Below are 27,959 nucleotides of genomic sequence, written 5' to 3'. Positions count from 1 at the left end.
GTCACATCTGGAGGGTTTAGATATTGGGGTTTCATTGCTCACGGGCCGAGACTTGCTTATTTTTTTCTTGTTTTTGAACGACAGTAAGCCTGGATCGATAGGCTACATACCTAATGGGTAGCAAGGCCCAGCATTTAGCCAGTTATTTCAACTATTTTAACGGTCTTACTGCTGTAAGCAGATGAAAGATAACCAGAATGAAAATTTCTTTAAGAAAGGGTCCATAACATAGTAAAAAGAGTGTCAATAAGCTTTGATCAACAGAAGGGAAGGGAAGTGACGTGATGAAACACATGTATAGTTGCTAGCAACAGAAAAACATATGGAGTAATCTCCTTTGCAAACTTTCCAAAAACCAAATCGAGGCGTATTTAAGACGAAGTTCTCCACTGCATCTCAATTTGAATCCGACCATTCTTGGAGTCAATGAGATGATACTTTTCGTTGATTCTTCTGTTATTAACAACATCAGCTAGGCTTATAGTAACATACCCCAAAGATTCCTGGAAAAACATGAAAAGAATTATTATTGTTATTATTATTATTATTTCATTACATACAATAATAGGCATGGGGATCTGGTGAATCATCAATAGGATCAGAACGAAAATTCAAAGTTATCCGGACAAGTAAAGAAACAGAAGGGTTTGAATACCATGCTGCCTAAAGCTTCCAAATATTAAATATACCCTCTTCTAACAGTTCAGAGAGAGACAGAGACAGAGACAGAGACAGAGGAAAATGAATGCTATAAATGCAATGTGCACCTTGGGATGCAGTAGCCCCATCCTGGAGGATGTACTGACTACTTCCACGTGAATTTTATCATTTGTGGGTGGTTCATCCAGTGTATACTGAAATTCATCTTCCCATTTTGGATCTCTGCTTTTCTTTAGACGCTGTATCAATGCCAACATGATGGTCAATTGCAGACAAGGAATAAAAATGTATGACAACCAACAAGAACACAAAGCTCAGACAGAAAAGGGGATAGGGATTGATCATGCAGGCAAATATAAAAGAGGGAGAATTGCTGATTCACAGCCAATTATGCATCCTGGAAAGTGGAAACTTCCATATTTATGATTAAAACATCATAGTGCTAAACCAGATTACACTTCATAAACATCATAGTGCCAATTTATGTGAATGCCTGACTATAATTTGTACATGTGGGCCAGCATGATTTATTGAATATTTCCAGATTTTAAATGGTTGTAACTGGAAATGCCATTCAAAAGGTAAGATTCATTGGAGGTTTGGAACCAACCATTTAAATCCAAGCTTGAACAAACTAATTTACAGCATAGATTTATCACATACATAGATTTATCACATACCTTTGTTTTTCTCTCCTCCCCTCTAAATAACAAACGCACATGTGGGTTTGTGTGATACTTTCCTTCAATATCTTCAGCTTCATGCACAATAACCACAAGCAAACCTCCACCTGCAGGTGTTCCTTCTGGAGCTTTTTGTATCATACTCGAATCCTCTATGTCATTTGGTATCTCATCCTCCTTGAAAGGTTTGTACGAGACTTCCATGACAAGCTGCCCACGAGACTTCTCATTTTGTGGATCATTTGGGTTCATATTTTTCAGCAGATCCAGAGTCAAAACTTTTGGCTCATCAGGTGTAAGATCTTTCAATGGAACAACATTCATGCCCATCTCATCATGTGTGCCGACCTGAATTAAAGTTAACATACAGCTTGAGAAATACATTTGGAACATGACTATGCAAAAAACACTCGGAAATCTGCATAGGTTGGCATGGAATGTTTTAGATCCTAAGAAAATAAGTCCTCCAACAAGGACAAACAGAACAGTGACATGTCCCGTTATTGCACATCACCAAATAGAAAGGTTTTGCTGGTCTCCTAAGTCTATAAAACACATCAAAAGAAACATACCTGCTCCCAGTCATATACATCTATCTCTAAAGCTTGAGTATTTGGATCTTTAACAACAAAATTAAATTCCTCGTTCCATTCGGGGTTCAAGTTGCTGTGTTTCACAGTAGTTCTCTTTGCAGTGAGTTTTTCCTCCGTTAATTTTAGTTTCACATAAGGATCGGATTTGCCCAGGAGATCTTTCTTTTTAAGCTTCATTGCCCTCAGAACCTTCACATCGAGAATTCCTACAGGTTTCTTCATGGCTCTGCCAATTTGAGGAAATTTTAGAAGGTAAGAGATAAAGTCTCATCTAGTTTGGAATCCAGCAGAAAGCTGGAATATTCACACTTACTGTGTAGGATCCATTATTTGCACTTCTAAGGCTTTAGGCCACAAGTACATATTTGCAACTTGATCTTTTATGAGCTCCTGGAGAAAAAAGTATCCTTACTAAGCAAAAAGAAATAAAGAATTGGGGCATATTAGGATCGTATGCAGGATTCCTGGAAAATAAAGGGGGTGATGGCTGGCATAAAGATTTGCTATAGAAATGCAGTTTCCACTCCCCTTCCCTCTGGAAAAGTGAAGGGGAGAGAGATAAATGGGCATAGCATTCAGTGTACATAACCTTGGTTGAGAGGATAACCATCAGCCATGAGGTATATAACAGTGTTCTCCCCCACAAAACTTAATCTATTACAAGAAAAACAAGATAGAAGTATTACCTGGACAACCCTGTAAAATCCAGGAATGGCCATAACATCTCCCCCAAGTAACTTTAGCCCAAAGTCAACATGTGGCTGCAAAATAAAAATGGGAGATTAGGAGAAAAAGGGAGCAGAAAGAAAGAGGCAAAGAAGTAAGATCCTTCAATAGATGTTACAACTAAGAACTGCCTGGATGATGGTTTCTCCTAAACATATTATGCTGAACTAAATCATGATGGAACTTTGGGCAGACAGAAAATAAAGACATGAAATAATGTTAATAACATCATTTATAATAAATGGAGATGATAAATAAAATAGAAAAAGCTCTCCGAATAAGAATGATGCTTAGAGTCTTATGGTCTCTGTATTATCAGCATCAAATCCATAACATGGTTCATAAGAACTTATAAGCGGCACAAATTTTATTCCTGAATAAATAACCATGTAGAGCTTGTTACAACATACCTTGTCCATTAGGGAGACATATATATTGGCAAAACAAGGAAAGACACTGAGCAAGGGCTTCAGAGTGATTCGAGGAACAGCAAATACTTGCAAATCAACAACCTGAAAAAATAAAAAAATCAATGCTTCCTACAGGAACCAACACATATTTCTTTCTCTAGATCTCTCTGAACCATTTTGTTCACACACACACTCTTGTGCGCAGATGTCTGTTCATTAGAGAGAGAGAGAGAGAGGCAGAATGTGTACAGATATCTCTCATGTTTTTTCATGCATATTTCTTTCTCTTAATCCACCATTGCACTAGCAAATACCTGAACAGTGGCTTTTAGTCCAAAAGCTTTAACTGCGATAGTGATGTTAGGATTCCCTGCCCACTTAAATGATGGTTCCATAATAAGTTCCTTCTCATCAGTGACATAGACTTTCATTCCTGGCATATAGTAAAATCGACAATGAGTATCACTCTATAAAATTTTGTGATATAATCGCAAGGGAGAAGAAAAAAAAATAAAACATAATTTGTGCATATAAGCTAACAACATCATAACCACCTTATGCATACAATCTAGGCTACTTTAAATGACAATAAGCAATCATGTTCTGAAAGAGACTACTTTTCAATACTTTTCTTGAATTATATGCTACATAATCAGAAGCCAAGCCATTGTTCTGACCCAGCTTCCTTACAGACCCTGACAGTCAATTTTTATGGAACTCGCAGCAATCTCAGTTATGGACAACTTTTCTTCCAATCTGAAAATTAGTTATCTATCACATAAGAACTGAGAGGGTTATACATATACATATATAAATCCAAAACCTCATTGTTACCTTTTGTTAGTCTAAAACGTAAGCAAGACATCTAGCATGCTGCATTCTTTTCAACATAAGTGCCACGATAATGAAGATTTTTAAAAAATACAATGTTTCCATCATGATTATCACACCAGGGATAAATATCTCTCCTTTGAATTCAGAAAAGAATTCAGATCAGGTGATTACATGATGGGAACACATTTGATATGTCATTGTTGAGATTATGTGTGTAGAATGCATAAGTATGTGTTTGAGAAAAAGAAGTTAACCTTGAAAAGTCGGTGGTAGGGTACCCAGAGTAAGTGTTTCAAATTCAACTGACTGAATTTTGTACTTCGGAATTTGCTCTGCGATAATGGGCTTTGCTATATTCTTGGCGGTTGTGCAAATTGCCTAAAAAATATGAAGTGTCAACACTCTGGTAAGGAATTTAGAAAAGCAAGGCTAAACATACATAATAGAGGCCATAACAAGTCAAAGATCATTGCAGTTACACATACCGTGTCTAGATAAGGCCACATGTTCTGAACAAATTTGTTAAGCCAGTCAAGCTTCAGAGAAACAAACAGTTATAAGTTATAACCCTCTAGCATAAGACCAAGCATACAGAAATGCCAGGAAAATAAATAAGAAATCATAGCAGAGAATAACATACACGGTCGAAATCTGGATTTTTGACCCACAGGGGGATCTCTGGAAGCAACCGCTGTAGAGTTATTGAGTCTTCTTCGGCCAAAGGACGAATTTTAGGATCCTGAACGCATGACATATTACCACCCAAAAGAAACAATACAACTATCTTATAAATGGTACAAAAGGCTGAATCATGACATTGGAGACAATTCATGTTGTTGTTCTGCTATCAATTTAAAATGTTTAGTAAGATATGTTCCCACCATTTAGAGAACCACCAAAATAGAAGAAAAGACAGCAGAGAAATTAAGAAAGAACAAACAGGAAAAAAAGCTTACTTATTCGGAAAGTTTCTCAGGACCATTCAATTTTGTTTACTTTAATGAAACATTATACAAAAGTCTGAAGTCAGAAATATTTTAACTTTTATATTGGCATTTGGATGCAGAGTTCTTATTCACTTGGATGACGACCTATATATCTGATCAATGAGTAAAAAAAAGAATTGTGCTAAGACTGTATCTCATTTCTTCATTGGTTTTCAATATGATAGCTTCATGTGATTACTACAGCTTCTTATTAGGCACACCTATGTGTCCATCTGTTAAGTACCAATTACACACATTTATATATAACCGTTCCAACCTCTATACGTGGGACCAAAAGACATTCAAAGCAGGCTAAATAGTTTGGTGATCAAGTACAGTAAGCCCAATACTTAAAAAGAAAAAAAAAGCACTAAGCACAAGCATGCTACTGTTAAATGTTAATCGCAGCAGAGAAGATTTTCTCAATCCTAAAACTGAAATTTTCCTTCGAAAAACTTAAGCAAAATCACGTTTTTTGACTGAAAAATGGTGGATATGCATCTTTCAAAACCTTAGCACAGTGAAACATGGAGATCAAATCCATAAACGAAAATTGGCTTAAGACAATAGCTGGAATTAACCATAATTACGATCCCATGAATTTATCAGAACATAAAAAAAATGATCAGCTTTAGAATAAAGTTAGCACTTTTTTCAGTACCTATTCATTCCTTCGACTAATAAATGGACAAAATTTAAAGCTACTTATGGAAGTACAAGAGAAAAGCAAACAAAGAAGAACCAGAAAATACACACACACAAAAAAAAAAAAAGAACATAACGAGAATTCAACCGAGAAAAAAACAGACCTTAACATCAGTGGGCAGGAAGTAGATGAACATGTAATACCCAATGACAAGCCCAATCGAAGTTCCAATTCCAAAGCCAAAAAAACCCAAGACAGAGCTCAACACACCCATTTTCCAAAGCTTCTTTTTTTATAAGATCGCTCAAATAGTTAAACCAAAGTGGCCAAAAGTTTTTGCTCCGTTCAAGTTGAAGTAACACCAGAAGAAGGAAGAAAAAAACCCAGAAAAGGAATCTGAGTACCAAACATTCTTGTCTAAGGTAAAAATTAAAATCGAAAAAAAAAAAAGGGGAAACAAAGGCAAAGAGATATTACGGTTTGAATCTTAGCAGGAAGAGTGCATTAAAAGAGTATTTACTTCTTGCGGACAATCTTTACGTTCTGCACAACGGTTTCCGCTATGAAATTTTCAAGCGCCTGATTGTTTGCCTATGTCGGTAACGCCCAAGTGTTTGGTTAGTTATGATTTCCTTTCGTTTTTCAATAGTTACTATCAATAGGGGCCAGTCTTTGTAACGGCAACAGTGTTTTATATGTAGCTGAAAAGCATGGTGAGAGAAGACATGTCCAAATAAATGAATTCCATTGGTCTTCCAATTTGTCTTTGTCTCTGAATTTTTTTATTTGTACTTGTACACTTTTTGCCTTCTTTATTACCAATTTCGCACTAAAAAGAGTCGTGCCATTTTTGTATTTTTATATGTTTCAGCCCAAGACCTAATCATAACGGTCCGATCAAAAAATATTCTTCCGTTATGTGTAGCGTGCTACTGCCCCATTTCTGTTGTTCCGAAGCGGGTATTAGGCCCTGTTCACATTCCTCATTTAGACCCTCAGATTTTTTTTATTTATTTTATTTTTACTATTATATGTTACTCTTACTTTATTAATTTTTTATTGTGAAATTTAAATTTCTCATTGTTAATGTATATGATAATTTTTTCTTAGTTAATGAAGATCAAATTTCACACATTTAAAAAAATTAATTTTTATTTTTTAATGAAAATAAATGAACAATACTAGGGGTAGATACTATAATTAAGTTTTTTTTTTTACTTAAAATTATCAAATTAAGTTAATTGCTAGCAATGATAATTTAAGATGTAGATATTTCATTACAAAATTTCATGCAATAATTTTAATTTAAGAAAATGTATTCTTAAATTAAACTAATCGTGACAGTGGTTGTTTAATCTAACTTTTTAATCCACCTTTTTTCGGGAATCATAGCAACCTTTGGTTTATATAATTAGGAGAAGTTCCAACATTTTGTGGGACAAGAAGCAAATCAAGTCATCCATAGGACCATAACATTATTATCATCTAAATGTTCCCTTTATCCTTGTCGACAGCTTGGACCTATCATACAAAGCAACTTTTATCTATGTTTTCCCTGTCACCAAAGCCAGCCCATCTGGACAGATTTCTCCGTTGCTTTATTTCTTTTTTTTTAATTTATTTCCAATTCCCTCGTCATCTCTTTTGCTCATATGAAATAATAGTGTTAACTATGCGATACTTTTTTGCCTTGTTATCTCTTTTACATGAAATTAACTATGCAACCATCTATGGTTGCTAACTGCTATTGCCTGTTGCTATCATCTGCTTTCTCTGAGCATAGTGCATCATTGCCTAAGCGAAACCTAAGGTTGCTTGAATAATGGATTCTGGTCAGGTTCTAGACATGTGCCATTGCGCACCATGACCATGACGCGAGTGTATTGGAGAAGAAAAGAGCCCCCGGATGATTAGCTTTTGGTTTAAGCATTTGGGCCCGAACCTTTTAAAACCATCATTCGATTAATTTCTCCACTGACAAGTAAGTAAAAAAGATGCATTCACTTGTCTGTTACTGGACTTTTATTGGTGAACAACACCATACGCACCCAGGAAAAAGAAAAGGTAGTGTAAAGAACTTATAAATTCTTCTTCAATTACCTGTTCAGAGAAAGATATCACAACATTTTAGCTTGACAGTCCAAACTACGAGCAGGCAAAGAAGATACCAGCTTTGTGTTGAAGCAGCAAGCTTCTGGAGTTGTTGGCCCAAAGCCCCAAACAGGCAAATGGATCTGCTTGTTATTAAGTTAATCTCTAAGTCCATTTCAACATAGAAAAGCAAACTTGGTGAGCCCAAAATGGTAAAAATAGTTCATCTTTTTTCATCATTCGACCATCCTTTTAAGAGAAACTAGTCTTTTGGGTTTTGTTTATTGAGACGTCAGATGACCCTTGTGTCATGCATGAGCACCGATTTTATAGCTTAATTTTTCATGCCCTCTTTTACTTTTTCTTTACTCCAATTATTGATTATTCCATGGTATAGAAGCACATTTCACCCCGAGAAAGTTCATTGGATCGACAAGGGTCAAGGGATCTTCATAGGATTTTTATCGAGGAAACCCAAGTAATTAAAGACTGCCTAGAACTGAACAAGAAACGATCAACCCATGGCTTGTATCAACATTTGGTAGGTGCATCTAAACTGATAATCGCACGTCACCAACTAATATTTATATAAAACAAATGATGAAATTGCAGTCATATTTTGCAAGCATTAGTTTATGTTACGGAAACACTAAACACATGTCAAATTGCAGATAACAAAATTTATAATTTAGTACATAAAGTTTGTTTTCAACATGTACGTCGCCTTTTTGGATTAACATCATTAGTTACGTGGCAAAAATGCCCAATGAAATCTTGCACATGGCAAAAAAATGCCATGTCATTTTTGTTTTTTATTTTTATTTCTTAACTTGAAATTAAAAAAAAAAATGAAAACTGAGGATGGATAAACTGGGTAGAGAAAAAGAATGGATGGGTGGGGAGGGGTCGGTTACCGGCGTCTCACGGCCGGCTTGAGTCATTGTCGCACTTTCGGTGTCGAAGGCTTCAATTTGTCACCATTGGAAAACATTATCATGAGTCATTATCGCCATTTTCAACGGTGTGCAGTGCACTTATAGGGTCAGATTAGCCAGTTAAATGCAAGATTAAGTGGGTCCCGAATAAATTTCGTCTTTAACTATGCATAACGCCCCATGACTATGGTTGGTCCATTCGTTGCTTGCTAAAAATACTTGCCAAGATTATAATTGAAAAATGTTGACATGTCTTCCAAAAATACTTGCTAAGATTATTAGTTAAAAAAAAATTTTTTTTTGGATAAATTGTATTTTATTTATCCAAAAGAAGCAATAAAATTACCACAATACATACACTCTATATATATAATCAAATCATATTCTAACTGTTATACAATATAGCTTTATTTATATTTCAAACATTACACAAAACCTTGTTGATTGGATCAACAGCAATCGAATACAATCTATAAAATCAAATCTTAACAGCTTTCTTGATCAGTTCATACACTTGTTCTTCTGTTTCTTCTTTATTATTGAATAATCTGCAATTCCTTTCTCTCTATATATAATATATATAAGCATTCCAAGCAATACACAATACTACTGATATCAGTGTCTTACTTTTTATCTTTGTCACTGTCCATTTCAATTCTTTAGTCCACTCTCCGACTACTATGTCAATATTGCATGATTGTAATACCCTTCTCCACACCATTTTTACATATTCACAACCAAAAAATAAATGGTCCTTGGATTCCTTCCAATGTTGACATAAGCAACACCTTTCATCTACCTCCACTCTCTAATTCTTCAATCTATCTTTTATTGGAAGCTTATTTAGTATAATCATCCATGTAATCATTGAGTGGTTTGAGATATGATACTAAAACCAGATTAGTCTATGCCATTCAACCTTTCTTTGCTTAAATCTTATCTCATTCCAAATCGTTGCAATATAATAGCCATTGCTAAGGACATGCCACATTTCAATACCATTTTCCTATTTTATAAATTGGTGTGTAGTAGTTCGAAGTTGAAGTAGTTTCTTCCAGCCTCAATGTTACCTTAAAGTGGTTCAACTTGTCTTATACTTCTACCTTTCAAGACATAGGCTTCAATCCAAGCTATCTATATAAATCTTGCTTTTTAGAAAATAGACCAAATATTCCTCATCATGCATGCCTTATTCCAAGTTAGTGTGTTTTTGATACCCAATCCTCATTCAGACATAGAGTGGCAAATGTCTTCCCAACTGACTTTAACTCTTCTGGTAAGCCTTTCATGGTTTTTTCAAAAGAAGCTAAAGCATAACTTATTGATCCTTTTTAACACACACTTAGGCAATATAAAATGTTTACATCAACAATTGTGTAAGTTGAAGAGTATTAACTGGATTAATTGTGTAGTTAAAAAAATATTATTAATTAATGACTTAAATCTTTGAATGCCATTAAATGAAAACAATTTTCTAAATAAAACTCACAAGAAGTGGTTGTAAAGATATTCATTAATAAAAGTTTGATTAAAATATTAAATAAGCATTCGAATTTTATTATTCTATTTATTTAAGTTTATATATTTTTATTATATTTAAATAAATTTTTATTTTTTGATTTGTATCGAGGGATATCTTATTTCAAATAAAATATTCATTATGTTAAAAGTTTATTTAAGTATAAATTAAATGGTAATGATTTATTTAGATAAAAATTAAAGTTTAAATATTTATTTAGATATAAAATAAAAATTAAAAACTTATTTGAATGTAACAAAAATATAAGATTTATCTAAAAAATAATAAATTTTATGATTTTTTATTATTTCGATCTAAAAATTTCAATACTACTATCATTCATTGATAATTTATAAAATAATATACTATATAATGATTTAATTAATGTCGTATCAACTGATGCTTGTAACTCATTATTTTCTTTTTGATTGCTATTTTTTTTTATGAAAATTTAATAAACTTACTTTCTTTTCTTCTAATTTCATAGCTAAGGTAGTAAGTTAATACAAAATATATAACTTTACTTCAAATAAAAAGATCAAATTATAAAATTAACTTGAATATGAAAGTTTTAATTGTACTTTTTTTAACAATTGACAGTAAATTACATGATCATAAACGTGGTTATACTACTTTAACATCACATTAATGTCACATGAAGAAAGCTTACGTGCAAGGCACCAACCAGTCATGGACCGGAAATCTCATCAAGCTAAGTCAAAGAATAGCTGAACGAATTTTATTATATTTTTAATTTATTTATCAATTAATAAATTTTAAATATTATTTATGACTGTTTATTAAAATTATTAAATAAATAAAAATTAAATCTATTAATAAATAATTATTTATCAAGTATTTTATTCATTCACACATTAAATGTAAATAAACTGAATATAATTTATTTTTTATTTTTATGATCAATTAATTTATTAATGAATAAAAATTAAATATATTCATTAACTGTTTGACAAACATTGCATATCTGATTATGGATTATTGAAGTATCACTCTCTATTGTCACATTAAAAAATAAAAAAAAAATTATACTATAAATTTATAATTAATTAAGCATAAATATAAAATTATATAAAAATTTATCACTTAAAAATATAAATTTTATGAAAATTTTTTGATAAATCTTATACTAATAAATTGTAATTGATTAATTCTATAGAGGTGAAATATTTTTCTACCAGATTAGATCAACCCTCACAAAATAATTATGGTTCGTACCAAAAGGGATATTGCATGTCTAGGACTTTTTCCAGTCCCTTTCGAACCAAACCAACCTCAAAGAACCCGAGTAAGTGATCAACGGCTAGCATCTCCTCAACGGTAATTTCCAATGATTGGATCCAACGGTTAAGATAGTATCGACGGCTGCCGTCCAAAAGTGTCTCCCTGGTCTTGGACTTATAGTGGGGTAGCCGATTACAGTGGTTGTCAGTAAATTAGGAGTGATGGTGACATTTTAATTATAAAATTGAAAAAATATACTAATCCAGTAAAAAATAAAGTAATTGTTGAATAATAAAATTTACATAAAATTTTATAAGTAAAATTTATAAATTTTTTATTAAAAAAATAAATAAAATTTAATAAAAATTTAAATTGATAGAGTTAAATATAAAAAATTATTAAAAATATATAAAAAATTATTTAAAATATTATTTATAATTTAAATTTGATCAATATTTATTCAATAATAAAAATTTTATTAATTTTTTTATTTAAAATATCTATTTAATAAATATTTTAAATTTTTTTAAAATTTTACATAATTTATAAAATAAAAACTTTTAATCTATTAGTTTTAATTTTTACTTGAGTATTTTTAAAAACTTCTTATAAACCTTTTTCATCGTTGAAAAACTTTTTGGTTATGGCTTCAATAAAAAGAGGCACAGAGTTCAACAAAGTTTGGTAGAGAAAATAAAATATGAATCCAAACCCTCTTAGATAAAAGGGGTCTTTCGGATCCGGTTGGGATCGAAGTAATTTAAGCATTTTTCTCTTGATGAATATAGGCTTTGTATCTATTATTTAATTAGCGTTTCGCTGATACAATTTTTTTTTGCTTTTCATTGAGAAAATCTGTAAAGATTTCCTCAGAGATATATAGATTTTCAAGGTTTTGGTTTGTCAGGCTTTTGATCGTATTATTTCAAAGATCATCAACTCCTTTTGGTTTATGGTCTCATTTTTTTACTTTGTAAAAGGTTCTTTTTTTTTTCTTGTTTTCCAGGATTTTGTTGACAGATTTCTATCTCCTTCAAGTCACAGACAAACAAAACCCAGTATTATGGACGCAATTTTCATGTCATCTTCTTCAGCTGAGAAATCATTTTCTCCATACAAGCAACTCAAGAATATTCCAAAGAGTTTAGCTCCCACAAACATCATCCATGGAGGAGGCCTCTTCTTGTTTGCTCCCCCACCATCTCTCTCCTTCCCTTATCCTCCTTCAGCTTCTCTTCCCAATCCAATATTCTATCAAAATCATCAGCAGCGGCAGCAACAGCAACAACATCAACCACCTCTCCTTCCTTTTCCAACCCCTAATAAAACCCTCCATGGCTCTGTCCCTCCTCGAACCCGAAGCCTGTCTTCTTCTCCTTCTAACAGGAAAAACAGGAGAACCAGATCAGACCAATCTCTCACACCAAAAAGTTCAAAATCAAAACAATTCACTGTCAAAGTAGAAGATCAGCCAAAGAAAGATCATTTGAAGCCTACAGAAGCAACGAAAACACAAGCCATAAGCAAGTCCTTTGTCATGGCATCAGCGAACCCGTTAGGACCCAACCCGAATAATCTACCCAAGGTCTTAGCACCATCATACCTAGCAACAGGTAACGTTGCGAAGGATTTGGAGAAGTTTTCAGTTTCTGTCTTTACACTCTCTCCACCACCTAGCAGTTTGCCTTTGCCAAAGTTTTCGCTTAGACCAAAGCTTAGTTGCAACCCTGAAGCTGTAGCAGTCGATGCTGGAGCCACTGACAATCTCCGAAGACTCCTACGTCTCCGCTGAATAACGAAAGTTTGTTTTCCCTTTGGTTCTCGTTTTTGTCCTGAAGTTTTCTTATGGCATGAGAAAATATTGTGATCACCTCCAGCCTCTTTTTTTTCTTCCTATAGTGATATAGTATTATAATGTAACTTGATCTGTATGCTCATACTGTGATCACCACCTTGTTTTTGAGTTAGGGTGAACATAAATTATATATACTAGATGGCTACTTTCTTATTAGATTTACCAAAATTTTTTAAATAGTAGTTGAAAAGTTTATGTTTTTTAGTTTTAAGTAAACATGAAGACAAAATTAGGTCAAACAAATTAAACACTGGGTAGATAAAGAAAATAAATAGAAAAAAGGAAAAATTAGATATCACAAAGAGTATTTTCTATACAAAATATTTTGTAAAATTAGAAGATATCTGCAATGCTTGCGCAATTGCTTGATTCTATTTCATTGTCCATGGAAGGATGGTGGATAAATGTGATTTTATTACACAAAGTAACATGAAACAAAGAACAGACCAGCAAAAGCAAGAAGCTAAGACAAAAAAATAATAATAATAAAACTAAAAAAACAAACTAATTACAATCAACAACATCCCACTGTTTATAAGAGCCCCCAATCATGCCAGATAGCAATATATCAATAGATTTTACATAAAATTAGATTCTGAAGCAGCCTCCCGTCGAGTGTTCCTTCCTCTCTAGTTCAAGTAAATAACAGCATACCAAAATCCAGGTCAAGTACTCAAAAACCTTGCAATTTTAACCTTCATCTGCTCCTCTCGCTGCAGCTTTGGAAAGTTGAACACAGACTCAATTTTCATTATCCCATAGTTTTAAGCATTATTGTAGTAAAAAACCCTTCTTTTTGGTCAGAGTTTCAGAGAATTATAGTAGTAAAACCCTATAAGCATGAACACTTAGGCCTTAGAGTTTAAGCAAGCCCATGCTAATTTTTAAAGTCTCAACTAAAGGCCCATACATTTAAGTGGACTGGTAAATTTGAAATTTAAAACAGACAGGCCGGCCGGCACGGATCCTTTCAGTTAAGGCTTTATTCAAATTAAGGAATCTAACTTTTAATTTGGAGGCACGGCTTTATTCAAATTTAAACAATCTTGTTCGTTATTTCTATCTACGACTTTATTCCAACTTTTTTATTTCAAAATTTTCAAACATGAAAAGCAAAAAAAAAGGGAAAGGCAAGGATTTGGCTTTTCTTTGTTCTTTTTTCTTGGTATTAAAAAGTGATATTAATTAAAACTAATACATAAGTTTTGGTGAGAAAAAATATTTTAAAGGCAAATTAAAATTGTTTTTATATTTTGAAAAAAACAAAATAAATAAAAAAAAAAAAGAGAAAAAGATGATAAAGTACGTGGTAAAATTTGTTACAGAGAGGCTTAGCTGGCGAGAGGCTGGCTAGGTCAGCTTACGCTTTAACCGCATTTGTGATTTGTGATCGTTTCTAATTTCTCTCCCTCTCTATCTCCTTTCATTTTGCCATTTTTTTCCCCCTTTTCTTTCTCTCATCCTCTCTCGCCATTTCCTCTCTTTTTCACTTGCTTCGGCTCGCCATTCAATCCGCTCCATAGGGTTTGCTTCGTGGAGACAAATGATGAAGCCTGTGGATCCCATTCTTTGTTCAACAACAGCACGAGCGTGAAGCAAATCTGAGAAAGAAAAGCCCAGATATTCTTGGAAAAGAATATCAAGATTTCGAGAAAAAACAAAACCGAGAAACGAGACAAGCAGGCTATAGGCGATTAGTTCTATTGTGGTTTACTTTTAATTCGTACGGCGGCAAAGGAGAATGAGCGCCTCGACATTTATAAAGTGCGTCACCGTCGGCGATGGCGCCGTCGGCAAGACCTGCATGCTGATTTCCTACACCAGCAATACTTTCCCTACGGTCAGCCTTTTACGCTGTTCTCTTTCCTGAATTTTCGGATCTTTGTTGCATGATCGCATGATTTATTACCATTTTTAATCTCAGATAGATAAAGGAAATCAGAATATAAATATTTATTGTTTTCGAATAAATGAAACAAGAATTGTTTAAAATTGTTGATGTTCGAGTGAGCTTTGTTGTATATTTCCACAACTTTCAAATTGCTCGGAAAATTTTGTTATCATTTATAAATGCTGTCAAGATTGGGGGTTAATGCCGTAGAATGTAGACAGATCAGGTACAACCAGATCTTTTCGCTATTAGTTGAAACCAAGATTGGGGCTTTATGCTCTTTGTCACGGCTAGATTATGTTGGTACTGATTTTCTTTATCGGTAACTGTTTGCTTTAACGTTGTTCTGGTAACAGGACTATGTCCCGACTGTTTTCGACAATTTCAGTGCAAATGTTGTTGTGGATGGCAGCACTGTCAACTTGGGTTTATGGGATACTGCTGGTAATTTGGAAATAGCTTCTGAACTTCCTCTTTTATTATTAAGTTTGTGTTGTTTCATGCTTTTGGTTTGAATTCATTGCCTTGGAACAGGTCAGGAGGATTACAATAGATTGAGACCACTGAGCTATCGTGGGGCTGATGTCTTTATTCTTGCGTTTTCTCTCATCAGCAAGGCCAGTTATGAAAACGTTGCCAAGAAGGTTTAACCATTGAATGTCTTGTCTTTTGATATAATAATTTTACGCAGTATGAGATGTGTGTAATGCATTTGCAAACTGACCATGTGTTTTCTTGCTTTCCATTTCAGTGGATTCCTGAATTAAAGCATTATGCACCTGGTGTTCCAATCGTTCTTGTTGGAACAAAGCTTGGTATGATTCGTACTCCCTGGATAATGGTATCCTTATATATGCTTTCAATAGATGTGTTTGTGAATTGCAATTGGTTTGATTCTCTAAGTGACTGAAATGTTTCTCAAATTAACAGAGTATCCTTTTATACTGATGTTTCTGAAATTCTTTCTGTTTCATAAAATGTTCTCATGTTTTCTACTCTTTTCCACTGCAGACCTTCGGGATGATGAGCAATTCTTTGTAGATCATCCTGGTGCAGTACCTATTTCCACAGCTCAGGTACATATTTACATGTTATTAATTTTTTTTTTCAATGAGAGTGTGTTTCACTTATTTAAAATATTGGTCCTGCATTGCTTTTTTCATAAGGGAGAGGAATTAAGGAAACAGATAGGGTCTCCTGCCTACATCGAGTGTAGTTCAAAAACACAGCAGGTTAAATATTCTCTACATATTCTTCATATTTTTTTATCAAAAAAATTGTGTTGAAGCCTTTTTTTTAATATGATGAGATCTTGTGTGACTTGTTTACTGCAGAATGTGAAGGCAGTTTTTGATGCAGCCATCAAGGTAGTGCTCCAGCCTCCAAAGAAAAATAAGAAGAAGAAAAAGGCAGCTGGTGGTTGCTCAATATTATGATCACTGGAAGATTCAAGTCTGACAAAGATGGATCAACCTGCCACCTTCTTGCTGCACGTATCTCTATCACTGTCACCTCTTTTAATTCAAGGAAGTAACAAGCCATCATGTATAGCCTTAACTGGCATTCTAGGGATTTCTGTGAAAGCATCAGGTGGTTTGTTTCGTGTTTTACTTATTGTCATGGTCTATAATTGATGACAAGCATTCCTTGTTGATATGCACGCCTCTTCTGTTTTGAGTTCAACTCTGGGAACGTCTTATATTTACATAATTTTAATTTTACTTAAGAATAATGGCATGAATGGCTCATAAATTATAGTGAAATTGAAATATTACTTGAATTTTAAAAAATTTTAATATGATATTTAAACTATGATTTTGTTACTTATGTGGTATTTGAAATGTTATTTATTCATTGATTTGGAGTTAGCCACATTAACATTATTTTTGGATTGAGAGGAGGGGCAAGGGAAGGAAAAGAAAATAAAGGAAAGTAATAAAAACAGAAAAAAAATTTTATTTTTAATTTAAAGGAAAGGAAAAAGGTGGAAACTTAATAATTTTTTTTTGTAATTTTTATTTTTATTAATACCTTAATTTGGGAGAAAAGTTAAGAAAAATTAAAAAAAATTTTATTTTTATAAAAAAGATTATTATATTCATATTTTTATTATGATATTGTATTTGATTATATAATTGATATGTTTTATAAAAATAGCTTTTTTATAAGTATTTTATATAATATTAAAGTTTATAAATATTTTATGATTTTTTAAGTTTTAACAATAAAATGAGTCAAATTATTATCAGAATAATTTAAAAAGTTGAATTTAATACAAAATTAAGAGTAAACTATTAACTAGTGAATATATCTTATCATAGTAAACATTCTCAATTTTGTTTAAAAAGATTTATTTATACAAGTTAAGTAGTATAAAAATATATTTTATATATTATATGTTATTTTATAAAAAAATGTTATAATTAAAAAAATATTATAATGAATTATATATTTTTATTTTTTATCCAAACAATAATTATTATATTTTTTTTTTTAATTTTAACATGTATCTTTTTTTTTCTTTAAAAAATTTTTATTTTTTATTTTTTATTAATATCTATGGAAACATAACGTAATTGTGAATATCATATTAAATAATAATTTTATAATTTAAATATTATAAAATTTTAAAATTCAAATATTAAATAGATTAACTTTTTACATGTTAATTGAAATCTATTCAGTTGAATGCAAGGGAGGAAACTCCTTAATAGACTGTGGCCCATAGTCCCAATAAGAGGCCCACCTGAGGCCGAGGAACTAGAAGTAGGCCCGTTATACCTAGATCAGAAGCTGGACCAGCTAAGAACTTAGTAAAGCATAAAATGTTATATATAGCCGATGCAGTTCCAAGTTTTAACATTGTGCTTTTAAGCAATTGCTACGACACCCGCCCGAATTACGTGACCAAGGGCAAGTAAAATGGTCCCTCACTCAATCCCATTTTCAATGATTCATCAATATGACAAACACACGATTTTGGCACCGTCAAAGAAGTTGATAAGTCAAGGGTAGCATTTTCTATGCCGGTACAAGTGTGACGTAGTGATTACTTTTTCCTGTAAAATTGATTAATGATTTTTTTTTATTTGATAAAAGATTAATATATCATGTCTGTCTCTTAAGAATATTAGGTATGATATTTTCTCTCATAATCTTATGATGATTTTGTGGTGATAGTCATCCTCTCTACTTTCTTTTTTAAATGTTTGGTTTAGTTAAGACTTCGATATTATGCTTTGTTATGACACCTTATTAAATGACTATTAAACTGACTCACTTTATTTCTATTGGGACATTAGACATACCACATATCATGTGGTTATTATTTTTTCTCGTAAGATCAATTTATTAATATATGCAATAACAATATTTATATATCCAAAAATTTTCTTTATGCGATTTGAAATTAATCCATCTACCTTTCTCATAAGGGCGTTAGGCATGGTACATGCAGCAGCTACAGGTCAAAGTCTTCCTCCCATGACTTGCAAGTATTCTTAGCTCTTATGACTCGTGTCGATTGGGGCTGTTGCCCTGTTACCACTGTGTGCCTGTGTCTAATTAGATGATTGCGCAGATTACAAAACTTTTTCAAAGAAGGAATCTCAATGGTGTGGGCATTTTGGTAAGTTAGTCGTGGTCTGCCTTAGGATAAGCATGGAAAATTTGTCAGTTCTCACGACGAAGGTATACAAACAAATTGGAAATATAAGCGTCTTTTTCACTGACAAAAGAAACAAAGGCAACCACCAATCAAAGTTCGGAATTAGCACTTTACAACTGATTTTTTTCTACATTCAAATTTAAATGTTTTAGACACAATTCTGTTCTTGTTTTTTACCCCAATGTTGGTTTCGTGTTTGGACGTGAAAGATTGAATATTGAATACTTAATTTCTTTTGAAATGGTTATGAAAAGTTGAATTTTGAACTAGTCAAAAACTTTGCAAAATATGTTGAAGAAAAAATAGGGAAAAGTTAGCCTGTGTAAAGCTTTTTCATGGTATGTTTACTCTATCCTTCAAACAATATATCCAAATCAGTCATTTTCCTGTAAATTCATTACAAAACAAAAACAAGAATTTATTGTTTTGTGATGTGAAGTTGTAAACTAAAAAAAGTTTGTCATGTCAATTGAGAAAAGCATTTGCTGAATTTGTATTCATTTTTAAGAGGCAAAAAAGCGTTTCAGATTGTGCATTTTATAGTTCATGAACACAGTCAATCACCCATCCATCTTCATGAACCCTAACACATCAACTAAAATCTTAGCTAAACTACGATGAACCACCGAACCCCTATTGAAATCTCAATATCTTGATTGCTAAATAACATTCGGACAGGAATTTTAATGGCTAAATTTTCAATTTGAGATTAAAAATTTATATGATTATTTAATTCAAGACTAAACATTTTAATTTGTAAAAATAAAAACTAAACGTTATCGAATGTTTATAATTAAAGATAAAATTGGATGAAAATATGTACGTGTGATAGTTAATTTTGATAAAAATAATAATTAAATGAAAAAAGTATCATTTGTCACTTTTTTAGTGGTTAAGTATTATTTTAAATAAAAAATTAAAAATTATCCTAAAATTGAGATTTATGTTTTAGAAAAAAATAAAAAAATCATTTCATTCTTTTATATTATTTTAAATACAATTTAAAAATAAAAAGTAAGAAAGAAAATTCAAAGTTTTGTTTTTTTACACAATAATTAAATTTTTAATTACCCAATATTAATCTATAAAAAAAATCATCGATCTATATTATTGTTAGGAAAATGGAGTCCAACCCTATGTAATTGATTTTAAATCAATCAAAGGCTAAGAGCCTTGATCTTTCTTTTTACATAGAGCCCTAAGTGAGACTGTTTTAAAGTATTGTCGCAAACCAAGAAAAGAAAGAAGAAAAACCAAAAAAATAAAAAGAAAAGAGAGAATGGAGAGTTAGTTGAACGGAAGTCGATTCATGGTCCGATTGAGCTGAAATTTTGTCAGCAGGTTTATGATTTAGAGTTCTACATTTTGAATAATGAAGATCAAGTTTGAAGCTCTCCAGGAATAAATTTAAGGTGTATTTGTTGAATCACCTGTTTGGTAAGATTTTTTCAATTGTCTCTTTAATTTTTGATTAGCTCTAGTTTTAGCTAGAGAATAACTTTATATATCCATTATTTGATAGTGGAGATTTTTTTGGTGGTCTATGATTTTTCTCTCTGCACTTGAGGATTTTTCATGTAAATCTTGGTGTGTTTTATTTTTTTTTATGTTGTTGATTATTGATTGTTGTTTATTACTATGGATTTATTGCAATATATTACTTCTGCATTATTGTGTTTATTGATTCAGGCCCAACAAGTGGTATCAAAGCGAGGGTTATTTTGAAACATTAATACATAAACAGCCTAAGACAAAAGTAAATTCTATTTGAGATCATGAAAGATGATACATGCTCCATGATAAAATTGACAACATCAAATTATTTAATTTAAAAGCTTATGATAGAAAATAATTTATACTGTAAAGATTTATATGAGCTAGTATTAGATAATTCGATTAAACTAGCAGATATAAAAGATGAAAACTAAAAAAAGTTAGGTAGAAAGACGCTGATTATAATAAAAAAAATGAGTTGATATCAACGTGTTTCATCATATAGCGTATGAGGTAGATGCTCATACTGTTTGAAAAAAATTAGCAGTATTGTATAAGAGAAAAATATGTATGAATAAAATTATGCTTGTTAAAAAGCTTATAACTTTACAGTACAGAGATAGATAATTTATTACAGAGTGCTTGAGTGATTTTTAAGATATATTTAATCGGATGACTACTATAGAGCTTAGCTGGATGATGAAATGAAGGCATTGTTTCTTTTGGGTTCATTGCCAGATAGCTAAAATACTCTAGTTGCGATAATTTTTAATTCAACTCCTGATTACAAGGTGACATTGAAAATGGTAAATGATAGTATGCTTAATGAAAAAGCAAGGTAAAAAAATGTATACCCTGAAAATCAAGCTCTGGTAACAGAGAATAAGGGTAAAAACATCGACAGAGGTCAAAACTCAAAAACCTATAGTAAGTTTAAACATAAATCCAAGTCCAGAGATAAAGTGAAGTACTTCCATTGTGGTAAAGTATGTCATGTAAAATGACATTGTAAAATCTTGAAATAAAAGCAAAAAGATGAAAAAGATAAGAGTTCAGATGATGATAATATTGTAGCAATAAAGTCAGATAATAATTCAGTTACTTTGATTTATACACATGATGATTGTAATCATGTTGATGATCTTGACATTGAATGGATAGTTAACATAGGAGCGACATATCATTGTGTTCCTAAGAAAAAATTATTTACAACTTATAAAGTAGGAGACTTTGGTTACACTAAGATAGAAAATAAGAGTATGTTACAGATTGTTGGGATTGATGATATTGTTGTTCAAACTAATACAAGCTGCATGTTAACTTTGAGATATGTCAGACACATTTCAAATATGATAATAAACTTGCTTGCTATTAATGTCTTTAATAAGAAAGAATATGAGAGTCGATAAAAGAATGGATAATGAAAGCTTGTCAAATGATTTATGGTAATTGTAAGAAAAAAACTATGTTGTACAATGTATAAGACAGGATGCAATTAAATGGCATCTAGATAAATGCCATTAAGGATAATGCTTCAGCGAACTTGTGGTACAAGAGGCTGATACATATGAACGAGAAAAGATTACAAGTTTTGATAAGGTAGTTTCTCATTCTCTTGATCAAATGTATGTCTCTTGATTCATATAATCATTGTTTAGTTGGTAAGCATCGTATAGTTTTTTTTATAAGAGTTCTCAAAGAAAAAAAAATAGATTGAAATTGATTTATTTTGACGTATGTGGTCCCATTGAGGTTGAATCATTAGGTGATAAGATGTATTTTGTTACTTTTATTGATGATGCTTTACGTAAGACTTGGGTGTATATGTTAAAAAATAAAAGTAAGGTATTGTAATATTTTTAAAAATTTTATGCCATAGTGAAAAGGATGACAAGATTACTCTTGAAGTATATTTCGACTGATAATGGTAGGGAATACTCATCTAAAGACTTTAAAGAGTACTGTTCAAAATATGAGATCAGTATGAGATGACAAAACTTGAAATACCGTAGCATAATGATATAGCTGAAAGGATGAACCGTACTATTATAAAAAAAGTCAGATACATGTTGAGGATGACAAAATTATCAAAACCATTCTAGGGTGAAGCAGTCAACATAACTTGTTATTTACTTAACATATCACTATCAGTTCTTTTGGGTTTTAACATTTCAGAAAGAGCATGGACAAAAAAAGATGCTTCATACTCTCACTTGAAAGTTTTTTAGTGTAAAATATTCATAGATGTGCTGAAAGAGCAGAGGTTAAAGCTTGACAGTAAAACTATATAATGTGTATTTGTAGGATATAGTGATGAAAAATTTGGCTATAAGGTATAGAATTCAATGAAGAGAAAGACAGTCAAAAGTAGAGATGTGATTTTTCATGAAAAAAAAACCATAGCAGACTTCAAAAAAAAATGAAAAGATTATACGAGTTATTATTAAGTGTGATATTTTAATACCGAAAGGAGTTCCATAGGAAAGAGCCATATATAGTGAAAATGAACAAGAAATAAAACTTAGGGATATGAATGAGTTGTCATGTTAGTGACAAAGTCAGATGCAATTAGTTTTGAGCAAGGAGAACAATCCTTTCTATCTAAGAGTATTGAGCAGAGAAAGTTACCTTTAGCATCAAATGGTGTAGAATTTCAACTTAAGAGATCTACTAGAGAACATAAGCCATCTACCAGATATCTAAGGTCAAATTTTATTTTAGTTACTAATGAAAGAGAGCCATAGAGCTTTTCAAGATGTGTAAGTAACTCCAGATAGAAAGTACTGGTTAAAAGTAATGAAAGAAAAGATGGAATCATTACGAAAAAATGATACATATAATCTTGTTAAACTTTTGAAAAGGAAAAAACCATTGAAAAATAAATGGATGTTCAAGTTGAAAAATGATGACGATAAGCTAGTGAAGTATAAAACTCGATTGATGGTGAAAGATTTTTTTCAGAAATTAGGCATCGATTTTGATGAGATCTTCATTTCAATTGTGAAAATGAGTTCAATTTGAGTGGTACTAGGATTAACAACTAGTTTGAATCTTTAGCTTGAATAAATTGATATTAAAACTGCATTCTTGCATGGTGACTTATAAGAAGACATTTATATAAATCAACTTGAAGATTTTGAAGTGAAAAAAAAAGAGCACTTAGTTTGTAAATTGAAAAAAAAAAACTTGTATGGCTTGAAACAAGCTCCGTGACAGTAGTATAAAAAATTTAATTCTTTTATAGTGAGCCATAGCTATAAAAAAAGACAGTGAATCTTTGTTTGTATATAAAAAAAATTTTTGATGGTAACTTCATTATTCTTTTATTATATGTTGATGATATGTTGATTGTGGGACAAGATGTTGATATAGTTCGTAAGTTGAAAGAACAATTATCTAAGTCTTTTGATATGAAGAATTCAGGTCTAACAAAGTAGATTCTTGGTATAGACATTATCCGGGATAAAAGAGCTGAAAAGCTGTGATTGTCACAAAAAAAATATGTTGAATGGGTGCTTAGTAGATTCAACATGTAACATACTAAATCAATTAGTAGTCCACTTGCCAACCATTTTTATTTGAGTAGGAAATCTTGTCCGATGACTAAGGAAAAGCAACTAGCTATGTCTAGTATTTTTTATTCTTTTGTAATCAATTTTTTAATGTATCTTATGGTTTATACACAGTTTGACATTGCTCATGTAGTTGATATAATGAGCAAATTTCTTTCTAATCCGAGAAAAGTTCACTGAGAAACAATGAAATAAATTTTTAAATATTTGAGGGGCACCTCAAAAATATGTTTGACTTATAGAGTTTTATAACCAATTCTAGAAGGGTTTACTGATGCCGACATGATAGGTGATAATGATGGTAAAAAATTTACTTCAAGATATTTGTTCACTTTTACAGGAAGAGTTGTGTTTTGACAATCTAAATTACAGAAGTGTGTTACTTTATCAACTACAGAGACTAAGTATATTGTAACAACTGAAGCAAGTAAAAAAATGCTTTGGATGAAATTTTTTTTCTTAAATTAGGGTTAAATTAGAAATAGTATGTGATATTTTGTGATTGTCAGAGTACTTTAGATTTGTGTAAGAATGTCATGTACCATGCTAGAACAAAGTAAATTGATGTTGAATATTATTGATTACGTTTAGTGATTGAGGAACAACAGATGCTATTGAAGAAAGTCCATACTGATGAGAATGTAGCAAATATGTTTGACTAAGACACTTTCTTGAGAGAAGCTTGAGCTCTATAATAAATTGGTTAAAATGAGTTCCTTAACCAAAGTAAGCTCTAAATGAAACTGTTATGGTGATGAATTCTCTCCTAATGGGGTTGAAGGGAGAAACTATTAGAAAAATGGGGCCAACCCTATATAATTGATTTTGGACCAATCAAAGGCCATGGCCTTTGGTATTTCTTTTTACATAGAGCCCTAACTACTTAATAAAATGAGATAGGGCTATTTTAAAGTGTGTCGTAAACCAAGAAAAGAAAGAAGAAAAGCCAAAAAAATAGAGAGAAAATGGAAAAAGGAAGAATTGGTTGAATAGAAGTCGATTCGTGATTCAATTGAGCTAAAATTTTATCAGCAGTTTTATGATTTAGAGTTCTATATTCTGAACGATAAAGATCAGGGTTGAAGCTCTCTAGAAACAAATCTAAGGTATATTTGTTAAGTCACTTATTTAATGAGATTTCTTCAATTGTCTTTCTAGTTATTTATTAGCTTTAGTTTTACATATAGAATAACTTTATATATCCATTATTTGATAGTAAAATTTTTTTTAGTAGTCCATGATTTTTTCCTTTACATTGAAAGATTTTTTACGTAAATCTTGATGTATTTTATTTTTTTTACTTTCTTGATTGTTAATTGTTATCTATTATTATGAGTTTATTATGATATATTACTTATGTATTGTTGTGTGTATGGCTTCAAACCCAACAATTATAGTACCTATGAAATTCAAAATTCCACAACTAAACCAAAAAATTTTTGTTTGATTTCAAAAACCCAAATCCTTTCCCTATTGTTGGAACTAATAAATTTTTGTTTGTTTGATTTCGAAAACCTAAATCCTTTCCTTACCGTTAGAACCAAGAAATTTTTGTTTGATTTTAAGAACCCAAATCCTTTCCTTACTGTTGGGTACTCTGATTTCGAAATCCACTTTCTCTATTTTCGCTTTTAAACACCATTGAATAACAAATCGATTTTCTTAACTGCAGGTTTCATCATATTCTTTTTCTTTTCAAACAGAAGGCTATACCAAAAAAGCAGGGTAAATGATGAACTAAGTTTTGACTTCTTTCCATAGTCGATAAACAAACGCTCCAAAAGCAAGAAGCCCAAATTAGAACCAGTTCCACCACTAACAGTATTAAATATAAAAAATCCTTATAAACTAGTGTAGTTATTAACCAATTTTCTTAGATTTTTGTATGATAATCCACCTGATTCATCCCTGTTCAAGAACAGAACAATGGGAAGCTTCATAGAGAAACAAAAGTTAAAAGAGAGAAAAATATGAAGCTAGGACAAAAAAATTTGTTTTATTTTTATGAAACTAATTTTTTTTATGATTTTATTATTATTATTTTTTAGTTTTGAATATAAATCAGTATAAAATTAAATCATGCAAGTAAACACACATAAAAATATACATAAATTTTCATTCAAATTTATTTTTAGTTATAAATATTTGATAATATTTTACCTTTATTTACACAAATTAAAACATTTAATTATAAATTAAATAACTTTAAATAGGTTCAACTACCACAACTTGGCTTTAATTAATGATTAATCACGAATAAAAGTGGTAATAATGATCTTACCGGGTTAACAAACAAGGTAAACTTGCACATCATGTCTCCTCCTCACCATACTCTCACGACTTTGATTGAGAATAAACTTCTACGCAACAGAAACATTTGTTTTCCGTTGGGATTTCGTCATCACATATTAATTAATGCGAATGGATTGACACAAAATTTTTTGCCCAAACGTGGCTCAATTCACGACCTCATGAGGGATCACCTCTTTCCTCCTGTGTTTACCGCGTGACATTGAAAAATGGCGAAGTGCCCATTTTTCTATGTCATTCAAACATGCATGAAAATCACTCTAAAAGAAAAAAAAATGGACTTGGAATTTAGAAACGTACAGAAAGGTACCTTCACCTTGTCCAAGGCGTCACCAAAACCGACGTCGTCACGCTGCAACAGAAGAAAGATGGCCGTGGAGAAAACGTTTACAATATCTAGAAGGCATAGAATAGAGACGTGTCGCAATTTGATTGGAAGGAAAAAATCGACGACTGAAGAAGATAAAGTCTTAAAAGAGATGACGCCGTTTTGGTAATTTCGACTGTACTTTTATATTAGTCTAAACCCCTGAGACTCGTTAAAATCATCCCTCCTCGCACCAAATTCTTTTTTCTTTATCATCAGCGCCCCTCTTTAGCATTAAGAGTGGAAGAAGAGGGGAATTGTTGGGGGATATGGCGATATCGGATGCGGTGATTGGGAATTTGATGATGATCTACGTGGCGGTGATAGCAGGGATAAAGGCGTATGGTTTGTTGTGTGGGCGGAGCTTCGGTGGTGGGTTTGTGCTGATTGTGTCGAGCACGGTGGTGGGTTTCATCTTGGTTGGGACGCTGACGTGGGACGTCACTCGTAAAGCCACGTACGCGATTTCACGTGATCACGCCGCTTCAGTTCATGTTCACGATATGTGCAAGGGTGGAATTTGTTGGCACGGCGTGGCGGTTCGTTCGCCTGCTTCTCAGGTCCGGTTCAGGCTCCCTCAACAAATTCCATACGGTTCTTTATAAAAAGTAAATGAAAAAATTGAAAAAAAAAAGGATTTTGAGTTTTGAACCTGTAAGATATAAGGTTGTCTCCGGCTAAGAAAAACCCATAAGGGATTTGGTTTTTTCTCTCATGGTTTTTTGTTCTGGAATTTTGATTGAGATGAATAAAATATTGTGTATAAAATTATAAAATAACAAACGAAATGGAGGATGCTTTGTGATTAAATAATTCCCCATACCGACCAAAGCTTGTTTCGTTTCTTCCAAGAGCTTATCAAGTTGGAAACAGACGAGGTTCGGAGGAAGCAAAATTTGCTTAGTTTGGTGAATTTGGTCAGCTTATAGACAAAAAGCAAAGCCTATTTGGCAGGAAGTATAGGATTATCAAATGGGTTATTGCAGGTTACATGTTGGAAGATGTCAGAAGCTATAGAGTTGGGTGGCATTGTTAACAGTAGTTTTGATCACAAACTGATTTGTTGGAACTGACGTTCAACAAAACAGTTAAAAGTAGAGTCTTACTTATGTGTGTTTTGGTTTGTCTGTTTAAAACAAGTCATGCTTTTCCGTAGATGGTTGGTTTTTCCTTCTTTTTGTCTTCTTTATGGATATAAATAGATTGCAGTACTACAAATTTTGCAATCCATTCCTTACCTTCCAGAGGCCAAGGATGACGATGGATTGGATGGGAAATAGTTAATAGCTCTCGCTTCGTTTGATGCCAAACTGTACAGCTTCAGGGCTGCTGCCAACTGTTGACCCCTAAAACCCAGAGCAATCCCCTTAGCCTGAAGCCCCTAAACTGATTAATTTGGCAATTCAGGACTCAAAATAAGATGTCGCTGAAAATAAAAGAAAGTCTAAAATCTTAGTTCTGCCAGTACAGAACAGTTT

The 27,959-nt window shown here is 32.0% G+C and overlaps 4 protein-coding genes across 7 annotated transcripts; 3 read left to right on the top strand and 1 right to left on the bottom strand.

Annotated features, from left to right (window-relative positions):
- Positions 1 to 184: 184 nt before the first annotated feature.
- On the bottom strand, positions 185 to 6,195 carry LOC111302813 (synaptotagmin-2-like). Of its 3 annotated transcripts, none has more exons than XM_022898755.2 (13): positions 6,059 to 6,195; positions 5,702 to 5,934; positions 4,547 to 4,645; positions 4,392 to 4,442; positions 4,161 to 4,284; positions 3,387 to 3,505; positions 3,073 to 3,174; positions 2,623 to 2,697; positions 2,250 to 2,326; positions 1,916 to 2,162; positions 1,341 to 1,691; positions 768 to 899; positions 185 to 503 (listed from the first exon to the last, which is right to left on the bottom strand). In XM_022898755.2, exons 2-13 carry the CDS (start codon positions 5,810 to 5,812, stop codon positions 372 to 374), a joined length of 1,620 nt encoding a protein of 539 aa, XP_022754490.1. In that variant the 5' UTR covers positions 5,813 to 5,934; positions 6,059 to 6,195; the 3' UTR covers positions 185 to 371. The 3 variants fall into 3 exon arrangements, with proteins under 3 accessions (XP_022754490.1, XP_022754423.1, XP_022754636.1); XM_022898688.2 differs by having other exon boundaries at positions 6,016 to 6,149; XM_022898901.2 differs by lacking the exon at positions 5,702 to 5,934 and having other exon boundaries at positions 6,059 to 6,174.
- Positions 6,196 to 11,978: 5,783 nt separating this feature from the next.
- LOC149519521 (uncharacterized) lies at positions 11,979 to 13,262 on the top strand. 2 transcript variants are annotated; one of them, XM_089758055.1, is made up of 2 exons: positions 11,979 to 12,080; positions 12,332 to 13,262. In XM_089758055.1, the coding sequence occupies exon 2, from the start codon at positions 12,389 to 12,391 to the stop codon at positions 13,115 to 13,117; it is 729 nt and encodes a 242-aa protein (XP_089614181.1). In that variant the 5' UTR covers positions 11,979 to 12,080; positions 12,332 to 12,388; the 3' UTR covers positions 13,118 to 13,262. The 2 variants fall into 2 exon arrangements, with proteins under 2 accessions (XP_089614181.1, XP_089614182.1); XM_089758056.1 differs by having other exon boundaries at positions 11,979 to 12,217.
- Positions 13,263 to 14,511: 1,249 nt separating this feature from the next.
- LOC111303226 (rac-like GTP-binding protein 5) lies at positions 14,512 to 16,754 on the top strand. Its single transcript, XM_022899371.2, has 7 exons — positions 14,512 to 15,020; positions 15,428 to 15,515; positions 15,606 to 15,715; positions 15,823 to 15,886; positions 16,083 to 16,147; positions 16,238 to 16,303; positions 16,406 to 16,754. Exons 1-7 carry the CDS (start codon positions 14,922 to 14,924, stop codon positions 16,505 to 16,507), a joined length of 594 nt encoding a protein of 197 aa, XP_022755106.1. The 5' UTR covers positions 14,512 to 14,921; the 3' UTR covers positions 16,508 to 16,754.
- Positions 16,755 to 26,122: 9,368 nt separating this feature from the next.
- On the top strand, positions 26,123 to 27,636 carry LOC111303524 (uncharacterized). Its single transcript, XM_089758054.1, has one exon. It carries the CDS (start codon positions 26,751 to 26,753, stop codon positions 27,084 to 27,086), a length of 336 nt encoding a protein of 111 aa, XP_089614180.1. The 5' UTR covers positions 26,123 to 26,750; the 3' UTR covers positions 27,087 to 27,636.
- The last annotated feature ends 323 nt before the right edge of the window (positions 27,637 to 27,959 follow it).

This window comes from Durio zibethinus, chromosome 3 (genome assembly GCF_047325235.1).
Source record: "Durio zibethinus cultivar Kanyao isolate XHJ-2024 chromosome 3, ASM4732523v1, whole genome shotgun sequence".
Lineage (NCBI taxonomy): Eukaryota > Viridiplantae > Streptophyta > Magnoliopsida > Malvales > Malvaceae > Durio > Durio zibethinus.
The sequence above is the reverse complement of the archived record's forward strand: the minus strand, read 5'-3'. Positions and strand labels throughout refer to the sequence as shown.